The sequence below is a fragment of the Pseudorca crassidens genome, chromosome 8 (assembly GCF_039906515.1).
Source record: "Pseudorca crassidens isolate mPseCra1 chromosome 8, mPseCra1.hap1, whole genome shotgun sequence".
Classification (NCBI taxonomy): Eukaryota; Metazoa; Chordata; class Mammalia; order Artiodactyla; family Delphinidae; genus Pseudorca; species Pseudorca crassidens.
Window position 1 is genome coordinate 71,904,063 of NC_090303.1, and position 14,842 is coordinate 71,918,904.

General features: G+C 35.4%; 1 protein-coding gene across 1 annotated transcript in view; it reads right to left on the reverse strand.

Moving 5' to 3' along the window:
* The window catches only part of PPP1R3A (protein phosphatase 1 regulatory subunit 3A), a 46,652-nt gene extending 32,261 nt beyond the window's left edge, over positions 1-14,391 (reverse strand). Inside the window, exon 1 of the mRNA XM_067746780.1 lies at positions 13,564-14,391. Within this exon, the coding sequence (XP_067602881.1) occupies positions 13,564-14,351 (788 nt within the window). The 5' untranslated portion in view covers positions 14,352-14,391. The remainder of the gene's footprint in view (positions 1-13,563) is intronic.
* Positions 14,392-14,842: the final 451 nt, after the last annotated feature.

The following is a 14,842-nucleotide window of genomic DNA, read 5'->3' on the forward strand; positions in this document are numbered from 1 at the left end:
TGACTTTCTTCAAGTCTCTGATCAATTGTCATCTTCTCAATGAAGTAGTCTTTATTCCTTATTCTTTTTATGCTGCTCTGTTTTGTATATTCTCAATTGCATATGTCATCTTCTAAAATAACTTACTTATTCTTTATGTTTATTACTTATTAGTTTTTCTTCCATTAGAATGTAAGCTACATGAGGACAGGGATTGTCATTTCTTTCATGATGTATCTCTAGTACTGAGAACAGTACCTGACACATAGTATGTGTTCAACAAAGATTTGTTGAATGTATGAAGATCCTGTATTCATTTCTTCTAGTCATCGATCTTTTTTTTTTACTCTCTTTTAATACACAAGCTGAAAAGCATAGTTAGAACTTTGATACTAATATTTTGATTCTTTTTTTTCATGTGAACCAAGATTCATACCCTCTTAATCTTGAGGTCATTGGTACTATAGAAAAAAATATACTAGTGTAATTTCCATGTATCCATCCAAGAAGATAAAGACTGAGATGCCTGGACTAATCTTTTTCACTAAATTAAAACGTAAACCTTAGATTTTGAAGGAAGAATTTGGGTGAGAAAGAATTATAGAAATAAATTTCCCCCAAGTGTCACCAGAGTAGTAAAATAAATCACCCATGAAATAGTATAGAAATACCTAAAAATTAGTGCCATAATATATATGTGTGTTTATTTATGTTAAAGATGACCTATAGCAGAATTCAGTTAATATTGATAATGAGAAAAGGATAAAACCTATGTTTTAAACATTCTAACATACAGAAACAGTAAGTAAAAAACAGTTATGAACATAGAAAATCAATATCCCTTCTTATGGACAGTGACCTATTTCATACTTTTCACTCTATTCTGCATATGCTTACTGGATTGATATAACTAAAATAATACTTTATCCTTGAGCATAGGAACTAAAGTTCAAAATCCTTGGTCTAGCAAGATTGTGCAATTCTTTTTCAATCTTTTTCTTCAAGTTTGGCTCTCACAATTCTTTCCATTCCAGGCAGTCAAATTGACAACAAAATCTCTGACTTATCTTTTTTGCTGCCGTGTCCACAAGTATTTTTTATTCTATGTAAACAGTCTCCTAACTCTTCTCCTACCTCAATAATACATTTATACTTTGGGTGGAAACTTCAGGTTTTATACAATGAAGCTCTTTAGGATATTAGGAAAATTATAGTAAAACTCTTAATGAAAACTATGAGATGATAGTTGAGGGTAGTGATGTAAGAGTTAATTGATGTGTCATTATAGACGGGGTATATTATTATTTTGCCATATAAAATATGTAATTATTTATGCTAATTTCCTAAAAACATATATTTGTTTCCCAATTCTTATATCATAAAAAGAAAAATATAATTTTAAAATTTAAAGCATTATAATATAATAATAGTACTATTTCCATCTGAGTTTGTTAATATTTTCACAAAACATTTTAATTGTAGTTTATATTCTGCAAAAATCAGCAGTTAGCTACAAACTAGAAAGTCACCATTGCTTATGGTTTTCAAAGGTAAAAGCTTTTGCCTATAAGAATCAATGTAACTGGACTCCTCTTATATAGTTTTAAAACGTTTATATACAAGCATATGGGAAGTCTTCATATTATTTCTATAAATTTCTTTAAATCTAAAATTATATTAAAGTAATTTTTTGAAAAAGTACTCAATAGGGAGTTCCCTGCAGTGGCTAGGACTCTGTGCTCCCAATGCAGGAGACCCAGGTTCAATCCCTGGTCAGGGAGCTAGATCCCACATGCCACAACTAAGACCCAGCACAGCTAAATAAAGAAATATTTTTTTAAAAAAGTACTCAACAGAATGTAGCAGATTCATCATACTACCTTTTTGTAGGTTTTAAGGTTAAACATTTACATGCACTGCATTTTTTCTCTTTAATTGTTTTTGTTTTTATGGTTTCATATAAGCGAAGGCCAAGAATCTGCAATCTCAAGACAGAGAGGACGTGGTTTAGGTGTTTAGGTTTAGGTACAGGGGAGGAATCTGGTAGAGGCAAAAGGCCCAGTCAAAGGAAGTCATTAAGGTAAAGAAAAGCAGACAGAACAACAGCCAGACCCAGAATCCACAGGTGTCAGAATCAGTGAGTGCCACAAGCAGCGGCAGCAGAACTAACATGAGTACTGGCCCTGGTCCTGGCCCTGTCAAAGAGAAAGAATGAATGACTCAGTTCTGATCAGTGGACATTCAATATCTGCCTTTGGTCTTTTATTATTCAGCCTGTTGGATTTTTCTCTTGTCCCACTAGTCTGGATTGTGATATGAAGGAAGCCAAAAGCTGACCAATGAGTATTTCTTTTATTTGGGATGTTAAGATTACTTGATATTACAGAATAGTAACATTGTACTGACTCAATGAATCAGCTCATTAGAAGACAGGAAAGAAGGAAAGACTAAATAAAGTGTCAACTATATTAACTTATTTCTCAATTTGATCTTTCTTTGATACCCTGGTAACTGCAAGTAAATTTAGACTACTACAAGATGTTAATATGGTTAATATGTTCAATTCTATATTTAATTTTGAGTCAATTTAGACAACAAATATGTGGTTACTGAAGAAATAAATTTCCCTCTTAGCTGTTGTTTTTATAATGTGTATGTTTTTTGTATACTCTGTTCTTTATTTTTAAAATAATGTGTTTTTTAAATTAATTTATTTAATTAATTAATTTATTTTTGGCTGCGTTGGGTCTTCCTTGCTACGTGCGGGCTTTCTCTAGTTGCAGCGAGCGGGGGCTACTCTTCGTTGCGGTGCATGGACTTCTTATTGTGGTGGCTTCTCTTGTTGCAGGACATGGGCTCTAGGCACGCGGGCTTCAGTAGTTGTGGCATGCGGGCTCAGTAGTTGTGGCTCGAGGGCTCTGGAACGCAGGCTCAGTAGTTGTGGCACAAGGGCTCAGTTGCTCTGTGGCATGTGGGATCTTCCTGGACCAGGGCTCGAACCCATGTCCCCTGCATTGGCAGGTGGATTCTTAACCACTGCGCCAGCAGGGAAGCCCCAGAAACAATGTTTATTTTTATTCAAATGAACAATCATTACTTATGTGGCAATGGAATCGAATATGAGTGTAGAATTAATAGGAGTTGGCAAAAGAGAAATCAGTTCTTATGTTGACGTTTCTTATTTGCATGACTGGAATGATGATTATGACTTTAAACAAAGTACAGGATAGAGGAAGAAGGATTAGGATTGAAAGGGAAATCTAACTTTGGTTTGGGACGTAAGGGAATTAATTTGCCACATGGATATCCAGATGGAGATGACCAGTAGGACCCTGATTTTTAAAGATTGTGAAAACAATAAAAGCACTCATCATTAAAATTATAAAAAGCATAATTCATTCTTTAAGTATTCAGAATGAATACCTTAGGATTTTACCAGGCTCTACGGTTATCAGGTTTAATCAATATTTTTTCAGAGCTTTTCCACACAAAACCCTTTGTTAGTCACAGTGGGGAATAATGCTTAAACTAATATACCACTGCTGACCTCAAGGATCTTGCAATCCATTTGAGAGGATGGCACACACATAAAAGTTTTTAAAAGTGCAGGAAAAGGCCACCATTTGAAAGGCCACCATTGGAAGAATTCTGGCTAAACAGATATAGAGGGACATATGACAAAAGTTCTCTTCTTCCAAATAAAAATATCTGATAAACAGTAAGTTTCACTGAATGTTAATTTCTTTGCTTATAAATTGCATCAGATGCAAACATGGCAAACAGCAACCCTTTCATTTAAGGAAAGTTGTTTTATTTTGCATCATAGGAGTAGCTACTCCATGGGAAAATATTCCCAGAAACGCTGGTAATTTTAAGGCAGTATAGTGAAGCTATGAAAGGGCAAAAGCAAGTTCCATAACATGGATAAATCGACAGTAGGAGTAGCCCTGGTGAACTACACGAGTTTTATGAGATTTGTAAACAAGTGCCTTGAATGTTCACATAATTGCCATTGTCTAAAGCTTAACTTGGTTTGCCAAAGGTAACTTTGAATGAGGTATTACTAATACAAACAATATAAAATACTAGAAAATTATGAACTATCTTTGTGAAAAGTGAAAAGCTCATATATACATATGCATGTGTGCTTTCCACACAAAAAAGCAGTGCATCAAGGATAACTTGAATGGAGGTGGGCAATATTACTTATACTGCTCCCTATGTTCCATTTACTAAATAAATTATCAGCTCGATTGACTGTACCAGTCCTCTGTACATATTCATTGCTTCAAACAATGCCTTTTAGTTAAAATTGTACACACACATAGACACATACACACAGAATCAATAATTTTAACATATATTCAAATGACTTCTGCTTGTGAGCACAGTATTAATCTTAAGGTACACTTACAACAGTTTAAATTTCAGCTGGTCAGTGTTACATTTGGTTTTTACAAATCTATTCAAAATTTCTTTTCAATGTACTTACAAAATTATATTATTGAATGAAATTGTATTAAAAATGAGCTTTCTAAAAAAGGGTGTAGCCATTATTCAAAATTATTCATTATTTGTCTAAGAGAGTTTCAACAATTCTAATGCAGCTATCTTTTTAGGTAGGATTGAGAAATAAATGACATGATCTTCTGAAGTACTTTTAATTTTGTGATTTAGTGAAATAAAGCCTCTTTCCCTTCTCTGACTCTCACAGGAGTCCAATACTCAGGATTCAGAGCTAAAGAGGGCAGGACTGGGAAAGCTTCTTAGCTAGCCTATTAACCTATCCAGCTGCCCTGATACCTTGGTTGCGGCAGTGCACAGTCCTTGTAACAGTGCTATCATTCACTGGTTGGTGATGATTTTTTTCTTCTCTGACTTTTGCATTGAAATACTACAAACTAGTTTATTAGTTTGATCATTAGGAACTCAGGGGGGAAATCTAATGTTGTTGAGCTTATTTGACATGGAAAATAGAAATTAAATACTTTAATTTTAAAGTATAAGTATAGGAACTCCAACATTTAATTCAGTTGAGAATCGAAGTAAACAAATGACAAGATTAAAGGTATATAACAACATGAATGGCTACATGAAAAACATAGAATTTCCTGATCGAATACTTTACTAAAGAACACAGTCTTCCCAGGAGATGTTTAAAAAGAGAATATTATAAGCATTTGGCTTGGTAGTTTTCAGAATAATTCTGCCTGAAAGCAAAGGATAGAATTAGATGGTCTCTTCTACAATACAATTCAAGGAAGACTCTTCAGAAATCAAGTGCTGTATTAGCATTGGAAAAAAATGATTATAACTTTATTTACACTAAGCACAGTAGTCTTATACACTTACTCAAGATTATATGTGAAGATCATATTTTCTTCTGCTTGTGCCTGAATGTGATTTTAAAATTCGGTGAGATTTTTCCATTGGCAAATACTCAAGAGATTTAAGTTGTAACAATATATTATTATAAAATTATTTATAAACATTAATCCTCAGAAGGAGATATTAGTAAAATGTGAAAATACTCAGCTTTATATCATATGTGGCTTATGAAGCTGAAAGTTACCTGAGCAGTTCTATGTAATTTGTAATTGTGTGAATACATCCACAGTAATTTTTAAGAATGAAAATCAGCTTAGGGTTTTTATCACAGCTTTAGAGTCAATAGGTTAGCTTTGTATCATGGTTTAATTCTGTAAAACAAGCAGAGTACCATCAGTGTTAAATGGGTGTAAAATCTGTTTCACATAATTAGGAAAAGCATCTACAATTTGGCATGCTTTACAGATTTAAATTTGGGGGATATTTTGATCTTTTTTACTACTGCAAACTTCAAAAGGGGTGAATGAAATTCAAATCTACAACCACACCCAGGACAATCATTGTCTTATGATATTAGAATCCCATTTGTAGTTGTGACTTGAATAACACTGATGTACAGCACAGACAGACCATTTTCAGAATAACTAGAGGGGGAGGGAACAGTAAAATTTCCTAAAGCAGGTTTGTTTAATGTACAATTGGTCTCTGTCACTAAACAATGCTGTATAACTGTCCAATTTAGCAATCTATTTCTATTTGTCATAAAATCTCTAAACAGCAGGATAGTATGACTGAGGTTATAAACTGAGGTTAAAAACCAGTTATTATTTATATAATAGATAATAACACTACCATGCCAGTTACCCAAGTAAAGCTATTAGGGAAGCAGAATAAAAACCAGAAGAGATTTGAGAGTTATGCCCTGAGGAGCTTTTTCTTTTTATATAGTGGTGGTGGGGTACAGAAAATGCTTCAAAAGCAGAGAAATGACCAAAATTCAATGGTGTATAATAGATCTTCTTAGAGGAAATAATTATATCAAATCCAGTTTCATTAACTGAGTTATTTGTAATGAGGTAGATGGACCTAGAGTCTGTCATACAGAGTGAAGTAAGTCAGAAAGAGAAAAACAAATACCATATGCTAACACACATATATGGAATCTAAAAAATCAGTACTGATGAACCTAGGGGCAGGGCAGGAATAAAGACACAAACGTAGAGAACGGACTTGAGGACACAGAAGGGGAAGGGGAAGCTGAGACGAAGTAAGAGTGTAGCATTGACATATATGCACTACCAAATGTAAAATGGATGGCTAGTGGGAAGTTGCTGCATAGCACAGGGAGATCAGCTCAATGCTTTGTGACGACCTAGAGGGGTGGGGTATGGAGGATGGGAGGGAGGCTCAAGACGGAGGGGATATGGGGATATATGTATACTTATAGCTGATTTACTTTGTTATACAGCAGCAACTAACACAACATTGTACAGCAATTATACTCCAATAGAGATATAATAAAAAAATTCAATTTCTATTCATATGTATACAGGGATGATAAGGTGAAACTGTGTATAGCTAACTCAGTTTTTTACTCCAAAAGAACCATCTTAAGAAGAACTACCTTAAGAAAAAACATGTTGTACTTCATTAAAAAAATACCTAAAAAATCCAGTCGATGTTCCAAAATTTTTTTGTAACCCAGAAGTTGCTGGAGTTTAGGAATCATTTTTCCCCATAGTAGCAATGCCATAAAATATTAGCTTCCCTGGTTAGTGCCCAAAAGCTTATTGAACCCATAATTTTGAAACTCTGTATTTGTACTAACCTGGATCCAGGCAGCAGGAATGATACTGAGGGGAAAAATCATCTCTCCATTAATCTTGGGCATAAGACTAGCCATGTACAAGATTTTAAAATATGGAATTTATCACCAATGCCATTTTGAGTATCTACTAAGTGTCAGCAACTGGGATAGATGTTTATATATGTTAGCTAATGTATTTGTCATAGCAACTCTTCCAAGTGGAGATTATTATCCCTATTTTATAACTGAATAAAATGGATACAAAGCGTAATTTATCCAAGTTCATACAGCTACTAATTAGTTAGAATGAAAGCCCAAATCTGCCCTACTTTAAAGCCCATGCTGTTTCCAATATGCCTTGTTTTTGGAATCCTCCTTCCCTCCCAAGTACACACACACACTCCAGACCCCCAGGGTCCTCCTGCTTCTGTGGATCTCCTACCAAAACTCTGTATTCAAATCTGCCTTGTACACCATAGTGCTCCCTGCTCTAAAATTATCCATTTCCACTGTCTCAATCCAAACTCAAAGCCCATTTGTGCAGCTGACTTTAATTGGGTGTAAGATAGTGATAGTCCCTGCCAGCCTAGAGGTCTGCATTTAAGGAAAGGAATTTCTATGTGTGTGTGTATTATATAAATATGTGCTTACACATATAAACACACACACACACACACACTTATATATGTATGATCTTTTAAGTCTGACAATGCAGTAGACAATCAGGCCTACTTCAGGTGACTGCCCCTGAGGTAACTTCTCTTATACTATTCCTGTTGGGGTGCTGGGGTAAAACCTTGGAACAAGGACAAGAGTCACAGTGAGCAGAATTGGAAGAAGGTGAAAAACTGAAGTGTCCCACTTCACAGTCATCTTTTGCCTGGAGCGTTATTGGCTCAGAGTTCTTGGTCCCTGCTCCATTTTTACAGGCTGCAGATGGGCTTCAGGTGGGAAGTTAGGCTCGTAGAGATCCCAGAGGATCCATGTGAGGCCTGGCATCCGTAGTGATTCCCTTCCGCTAGGGCTTGAGAGAAACCCTGAGTGGTGAGACCCTCTTCTTCCTCTTCTCTCAGAAAAGATTCAGAACTACTCTAGGGAAAGTCTAGGCTTATAGGGGTATGGATTTCCCACAAGACCAGGAAGCCACAAAGCCCTGGTAGATCTCCAAGGAAACTCTAAACTAGCTGGTTCCTTGCTGTCAACCATCGGGCAGCTTCCAAACAGTCCTCCTGATGGGTCCTGTGCAGCTGTGTTCTGGGTTTCCATATGGCCCTGCCAGAGGTCCCTCCCTTAAACAGACCCGGCTTCCACAATTAGCGTGCGCTCAGAACAGGTTAGTTATGGAATACATTAAGTCCTAAAGGCCTCATGGGGCTATTGACACTTTGCACTACTTCCAGGACCCCAGGTTATACTGTAAGTGAAAATTAAGGAAGTCTCACAATCCTAAAGCTCTGACTGGAACATGCAACAGGACCATATCTTAGGCACCATTTTCCAGTGCTTTTCTTGGCTTCATTTTAATGATTTTCCCACCCTGAAAGATAAACTCTCTCTAATCTTAAAGTCATGCTTTAGAAAGTATCTCTCTCTTTCCCATTCTTGAATGTACCTGGTTCTGTTCCTCAAGGACAAAAATTGAAGACTGGTCAGTTTTTTTCCTTTGGCATTGAAATCTTTCGGGCATTTATTTGCATTCACTTGGCCAAGTTATAAATACCATCCAACACTATATCATGCCATTTCATTACTTATAATAATAAATTGGTTTCACTTAACAAAATACAAAACCATATGAAGTCAGTCTGTGTACCCAATGGTTAGGAACATTTAGCAGCTGTTGGGAGGAAAAAAGAGATGCTGAAAAGGTCAGTCCGCTGTCCAGAACACAAGATCAGTTATAGATCACAGATCCAAGAACACCTGAAATGTAATGTAAATAGTTCTTTTTCATCCATGGCTTCCCTGGTATACCCAGAGAATCTGAGCTTTGTTTTGGTGTTCTTCCCCCCTCACCCCAACTGCTCTCTGCCCCTGTGAGGCCTGTTCCCTTGGGGCCTCTGGTCTTCACGGGGTCATGTTTCCAGCCATATGCCTAACAACACAGTACCTGACACACAGGCCCTTAATAAACACCTGTGGAATGAATTTTGAAACCTGAACAAGGAAGACTATGATGTCAGGAGAAAAAACACAAGTCCAAGAACCAAGAAATTAGTTAGGTGAACACAATTTGGTAATAATGACGGCAATTATATTTGGGTTTTAATGACTACTTTATATGTGCCCAACACTTTACTAGAAGTTTTTAAAATATAATCTCATTTTATTTTAGCTTAATCATCACAACATTAGGCAGGCACTATTACCCCTATTTACAGATGAATAAACTGAGGCTGTGAGACGTAAAGTAATATGTCCATGGCCACATAGTTAAATGTATATTACCTGGGATTAATATGTGTGTCTGTTCAATGCCATAATCAATGCCTTTTTTAACCCTTTTGATCTGGTCCTCCGTTTTTTCATCTATTAAACATGGAAATTTTAATAGTCATTAAGATCTCTTCCAACTTTAAGATGTTCTAGATATCAGGTGACTACATCTCAAGAAAATTTAGAATTCAATGAGTTTCCCTTGTTGATTAAAAGCCTGCAAAAGACAAAGAAATGGCTCTCTAAAGGTAAAAATTTAGAACCCATGAGAGGAAAGAGAAAAAGAACTTTTGGGCAGTTTGGGCTTTTCTAGGGTTTTTCAGATCCACCTAAAGCTAGAGTTAGCCTTGTCTTTTTCCAGGATTTATTATTTACTGATAACTTACTATGTTCCAGACACTATGCCAAAACTTTATATGTATTATTTTATGGAAATCTCTAACAATGTCTATGAGATAGTACTATTGTTATTCACAATTAACAGAAGGGGTACCAAGTTTAACTTGCATAAAGTCACACAGCTAGCATGTGGTGCATCTTGGACTCAAACCCAGACATGTTTAATTCTGAAGCCCCAAATTTTAACTTTGAAGTTATACTACTTATGCATGCTATTTTTAGTTTATTTATCTATGTACATTTAATATTATTTATATCAATGTCATTTAATTCTTTTGGTCTTTTTTTTTTTTTTCCGGTACGCAGGCCTCTCACTGCTGTGGCCTCTCCCGTCGCGGAGCACAGGCTCCAGACGCGCAGGCTCAGCGGCCATGGCTCACGGGCCCAGCCGCTCCGCGGCATGTGGGATTCCCCCCGGACCGGGGCACGAACCCGTGTCCCCTGCATCGGCAGGCGGACTCCCAACCACCGCGCCACCAGGGAAGCCCCTGGTCGTTTATTTTGAAATAATGGCCCTGAGATGTAGATCAGAAATCTGCTTAGTTTGTTCGCTAACACATACACCAGTGCCACATATGTGGTGACACTTACCAAGTATTTCATGATGCATGACTTTCAGTGCAATTAAATACCTTTGGGTCACTCTCAGTCATATGCCTATGCGTTACAAACTGTTTCCCTCTCCCTCTAGATATTTCTTTCTGTCTAAAGTGGATAGATTAACAAGAATCAAAGAAAAGAGACAACCACATCGATGTGGAGGTTTGCAAACTCTGACCTGAAAAAAATCTCCGTAGAGAAAACATAACAGAAATCCTACCTCACTCAGTGTGTTCCCACAGTTCATTCTGTACTTATTAGAAGGGATTATTGACACTTCTGGAAGATACAATCTCTGAGACCCTGATAGCAAATTAACTTTGGTATCAAGAGGAATTCAAGTTAGTTGTTACTCTCTACATTAAGACAGACTTATTTTCAGTTTAACTCTGACTTTTGTTACACACTACTATTAATCTACTTGCATGTGTGAAGTAAAAATTCACATACATTTCTCTTCTGCATTTACCTTCTCAAAGAAGTGACCTCCAAATTAAGTTACATAGGAAGTGTGGAAATGCTCAAAACAGACCCATTTAGATTCTGTAACTTTTGATGGGAGGAAGATATTTTAGAAGCTATAACTTTTTTGATCAAATAAGTATTAGTCCATTTTTGCTTTAGCCAAGTACACATTTTGTAAAAGAACACTAATAAGGTGTGCTGTTTTTCCCTAACCAAATTCTTCACAATGAAATCCAACTGCAATATTCATTTAGAAATTTGATAATGCTCTCTTGTGTGAGTTTTAGGAATATTTGAAACCCCATTGCATATAAATTATATCATGGAAAAGCTGTATAAATATTCTATTAAGGCACATGCTGTTCTAAGGATCTGTCAGGATTTCCTTCATACACTCCATTTTGAGTGGTATATAAATCAGATGTAAAAATTCACGTTGGACTGAAATTCAGCACAAAAGGCCTCCTCCAGAGGCAAATGCTTGTTTTCAAAATGTGGTTTGAATTATGTTGGTCATTTTTAAGTTATAGAAGTGCAGAAAATGTATTTGTGGTTTTGAAGGAGAGAGATTTTTTCCATTTTTATAACTCATTAGGAAACTTTACAGGCCTTTAGACCATTTTGTGGTTTAGATCTTCTCAAGTTTTTCCCCAAAGCAATATTAAAACTTGAATGGTGTCCGCCATGAATCCAATGGTTACTGTTCTGAATACAAATGTGGGTATTGATATATATCCAGTTATACATATCTTAGACTAGGAGAAGTTTCAATAATATCATGACTGGGGTAGATTAGGCCTAGCAGTTATCCTTTTTTGTTCTTGCTATCAAGTCAAGTTTGCTCTATCAAAGGAATCCTCTATCTTTACCATAGTTCAGCATGTAATGCTTGTAATTTTAAAGCTGCATTTCTTAACTTGCAGAAAAATCCAGAGTTAAACGCTGCTTCTTTTATGAGGTCTTTGACAATAAGGCTATGCCTTTTTTAAGTTTCACTTTTCTCTAATATATAGGGCAACTTGCAGCATGTATATTAGATATTCACAGATGATGATCTTATTTGTAAAGTATTTAATATGTGTATGTTTATGTATATAAATAGTTTACTAAATAGTGTTGAACTTATTTTATCTATATAGCTAACATGTTGCTGAATAATTTCATAAACTAATAAACTATTACTTTAGCACATAGAGATTATGATTATATTATCTCTCAATAGCATCAGTTAAAACCTGAGAAACTTTTGTTTGGACTAAGAAATGTAGCATATCTCACAAAGTCAGATAAACCAATCTTTCAAATGACTTTAAAGGATAATGAAAACAGAAATATTTTATATGATTGAATTGCTTCACCTACATTATATTTAGTTCATTAATGCATTAGAATAACACATTTAGTAGTTATTATTTATTGCTGTATAAGAGATCAAGGCATTAAAGCATAAGAGGTTAGAACCTTCCCAATGTAATTCTTTATGTTTTTATTTAATTCCACTTAGAATCTGGGTGTCTTGATTCTTAATACAGTTCCCTTTTCATCATCTTACACGATTTCTGGTGCAGTTACTAGAATCCTTGGGTCCAGTGACAGTTATGGTGGACCATCCAGAGGATAATCAAACATTTGCCTGTGGCTGGTAGAGCATGTGGATTCGGAGGAACAGGAGACATCCGTCTCCTCTTGGATATTTTATCTACTCGCCTACTGTCATGGAAATTAGCCAACTCTACAAGAGATAGAATTGAAGACTCAGTTTTCTTTATTTTTTACATTAACAAGAGAGCAAGGTTACTAATGAGGGGTCATATCCCAAATCTCTAATCTATAAAGCTAATATCCTTATTTCTATTTGGGTCATTTTTTTATTCTGCTCCATTTACTTTTACTAAATTATACTACTTTGTGTTCTATAATGTTACATTTGGTTATAATTATAAACTTTTATGTGTAATTCATCCATCACTCATATACTTCTGTCTTTCTCTTAGCTTATCATTAAAGTCATAGCTCTTCCAATTTAACTTAATATGTATCACTCCAAACATCCCTGTATGACTCAATCAGTCGTTAAAAAGTTCATTACAGCTTTGGGGGGAAGTCTGTGAATTTCTGAGCACTAGATACATACTGAAATACAGTTTTATGTTAATCAGAAATGTTTTGAAGTACGGCAAAAGTATTTAAAAACCACTGAAAATAAATATACATTAAATGACAAAATAAATAGTTTTATATGTTAAGAATCTAGATTCTGTGGTTTGAATTTAAGCAATTTATAACTTGCTAGGTAGGCAACATACACATTGCAGTCCCCCTGCCATCTGTTACATTATACCCATATTTTCCTTACATTTGGAGGATAGATAACACAGTGCTTTTATTTGAATAGCACTGACCTTATTAAAGCCTAGCACCATTGTTTTATACATAACAAAAATATATTTTTAAACAGAATGGCTATTTCTTACAACCAGTGAAATAAAGAATGACCTTAAATAACCTTAAGATTATAAAAAAGTAAGGAATGTAAGATATATCCTCACCTTGATTTTACCTTTAAGCAGCCTTTTATTTGTCTGTTAGGAACTTCTTCCTGTAGTTTTCCAGGCTCCAGCTCTTGTTCTTTCTTTTGACAAACCAGTATATAATTTGTGCCATTATTATTTGACCAAAATGTACCAACAGAGGTTTCATAACGTATACAAAACTCAACTTTACTGCCATCTTTTTGATAAGGAGGAACCAATAAAATTTTAAAGGAGAATTGGTCAGTTTCACCATCACATGAATTTGGGACATATTCTGCTAATATGTCATAATATGTCTGCCAGTCATCTAAGGACATTCTCACATATACTAACTTCTCAAAAGAAATATTCAAAACTCGAATAATGCCCTTCATACTTGTAGATCCATGAAGATACTCAGTTGATTCCAGTATTGCTTTCTGTACTTGAAGTTGTTGCATAAGGTCTTCTTTTGAAGAAGGCAAGTCAAATAGTGGAGATAAAACATATTCTTCTGTGTGGAAAATGTCCTTCATTAAGTCAAAATCAGTTGAACCACTCGGAAATTCCCAGGAATCAAATTCTTTAACAGACACAAGATTGAACCCAAAGTTGTCAGCAAATGAAACTCTTCTTGCACCTGAAGGTGGATTGTCCAGGTAACTGTCTTCAGATGAATCAGAACCTCGTCTGCTAGGTTGAGGGGAGAAACCAGGTCTGAAGGTAGTTTTAACTTCTTCATCTTCAGAAAGAGAATCAGGTACATTAGGAACTTCTAAAAAGTTATCTTTGCTAATCTGACTAGGTTCTTCAGAAGGCTCCATTGGGCTCTCTGATATCAAATAAGGGAGAACTGTACGACTAGTAGAGGCTGATACTTGAGACACTGAGGCTTAAAATAAGTATAAGGTTACAGTTGACATTGCAGAAAGGAGTCAGCTCTATAAATAGGTCTGATGGCGTGTAAACTATGCTCGCTTGCCTCCAAAGGCCTTTAATATGATAGCATCCATGTTACTCTCACCAGCATGTTTCAGGTTTAACTCTCAGTTTTTAAAGTTGCATATGTTTATGAGTTCCAAAGAGACATCTTAAATCATTTTCTGCTGTGTTCAACAATCTGAAACTTTAGAATAAAAATATTATTTTAACCAGTTGATATTAAAAATGAAAACTTGAACCATTTATTTTAAAAGACAATAAAATTAATATCACAATACTAAATATGTAGTTTGAGCTAAATTCATCCATTGGAGCAGGCAAGGGAACACAGGAGAGAATGAGAACATTTATAGAACTGGAAAGATCCAGTGTC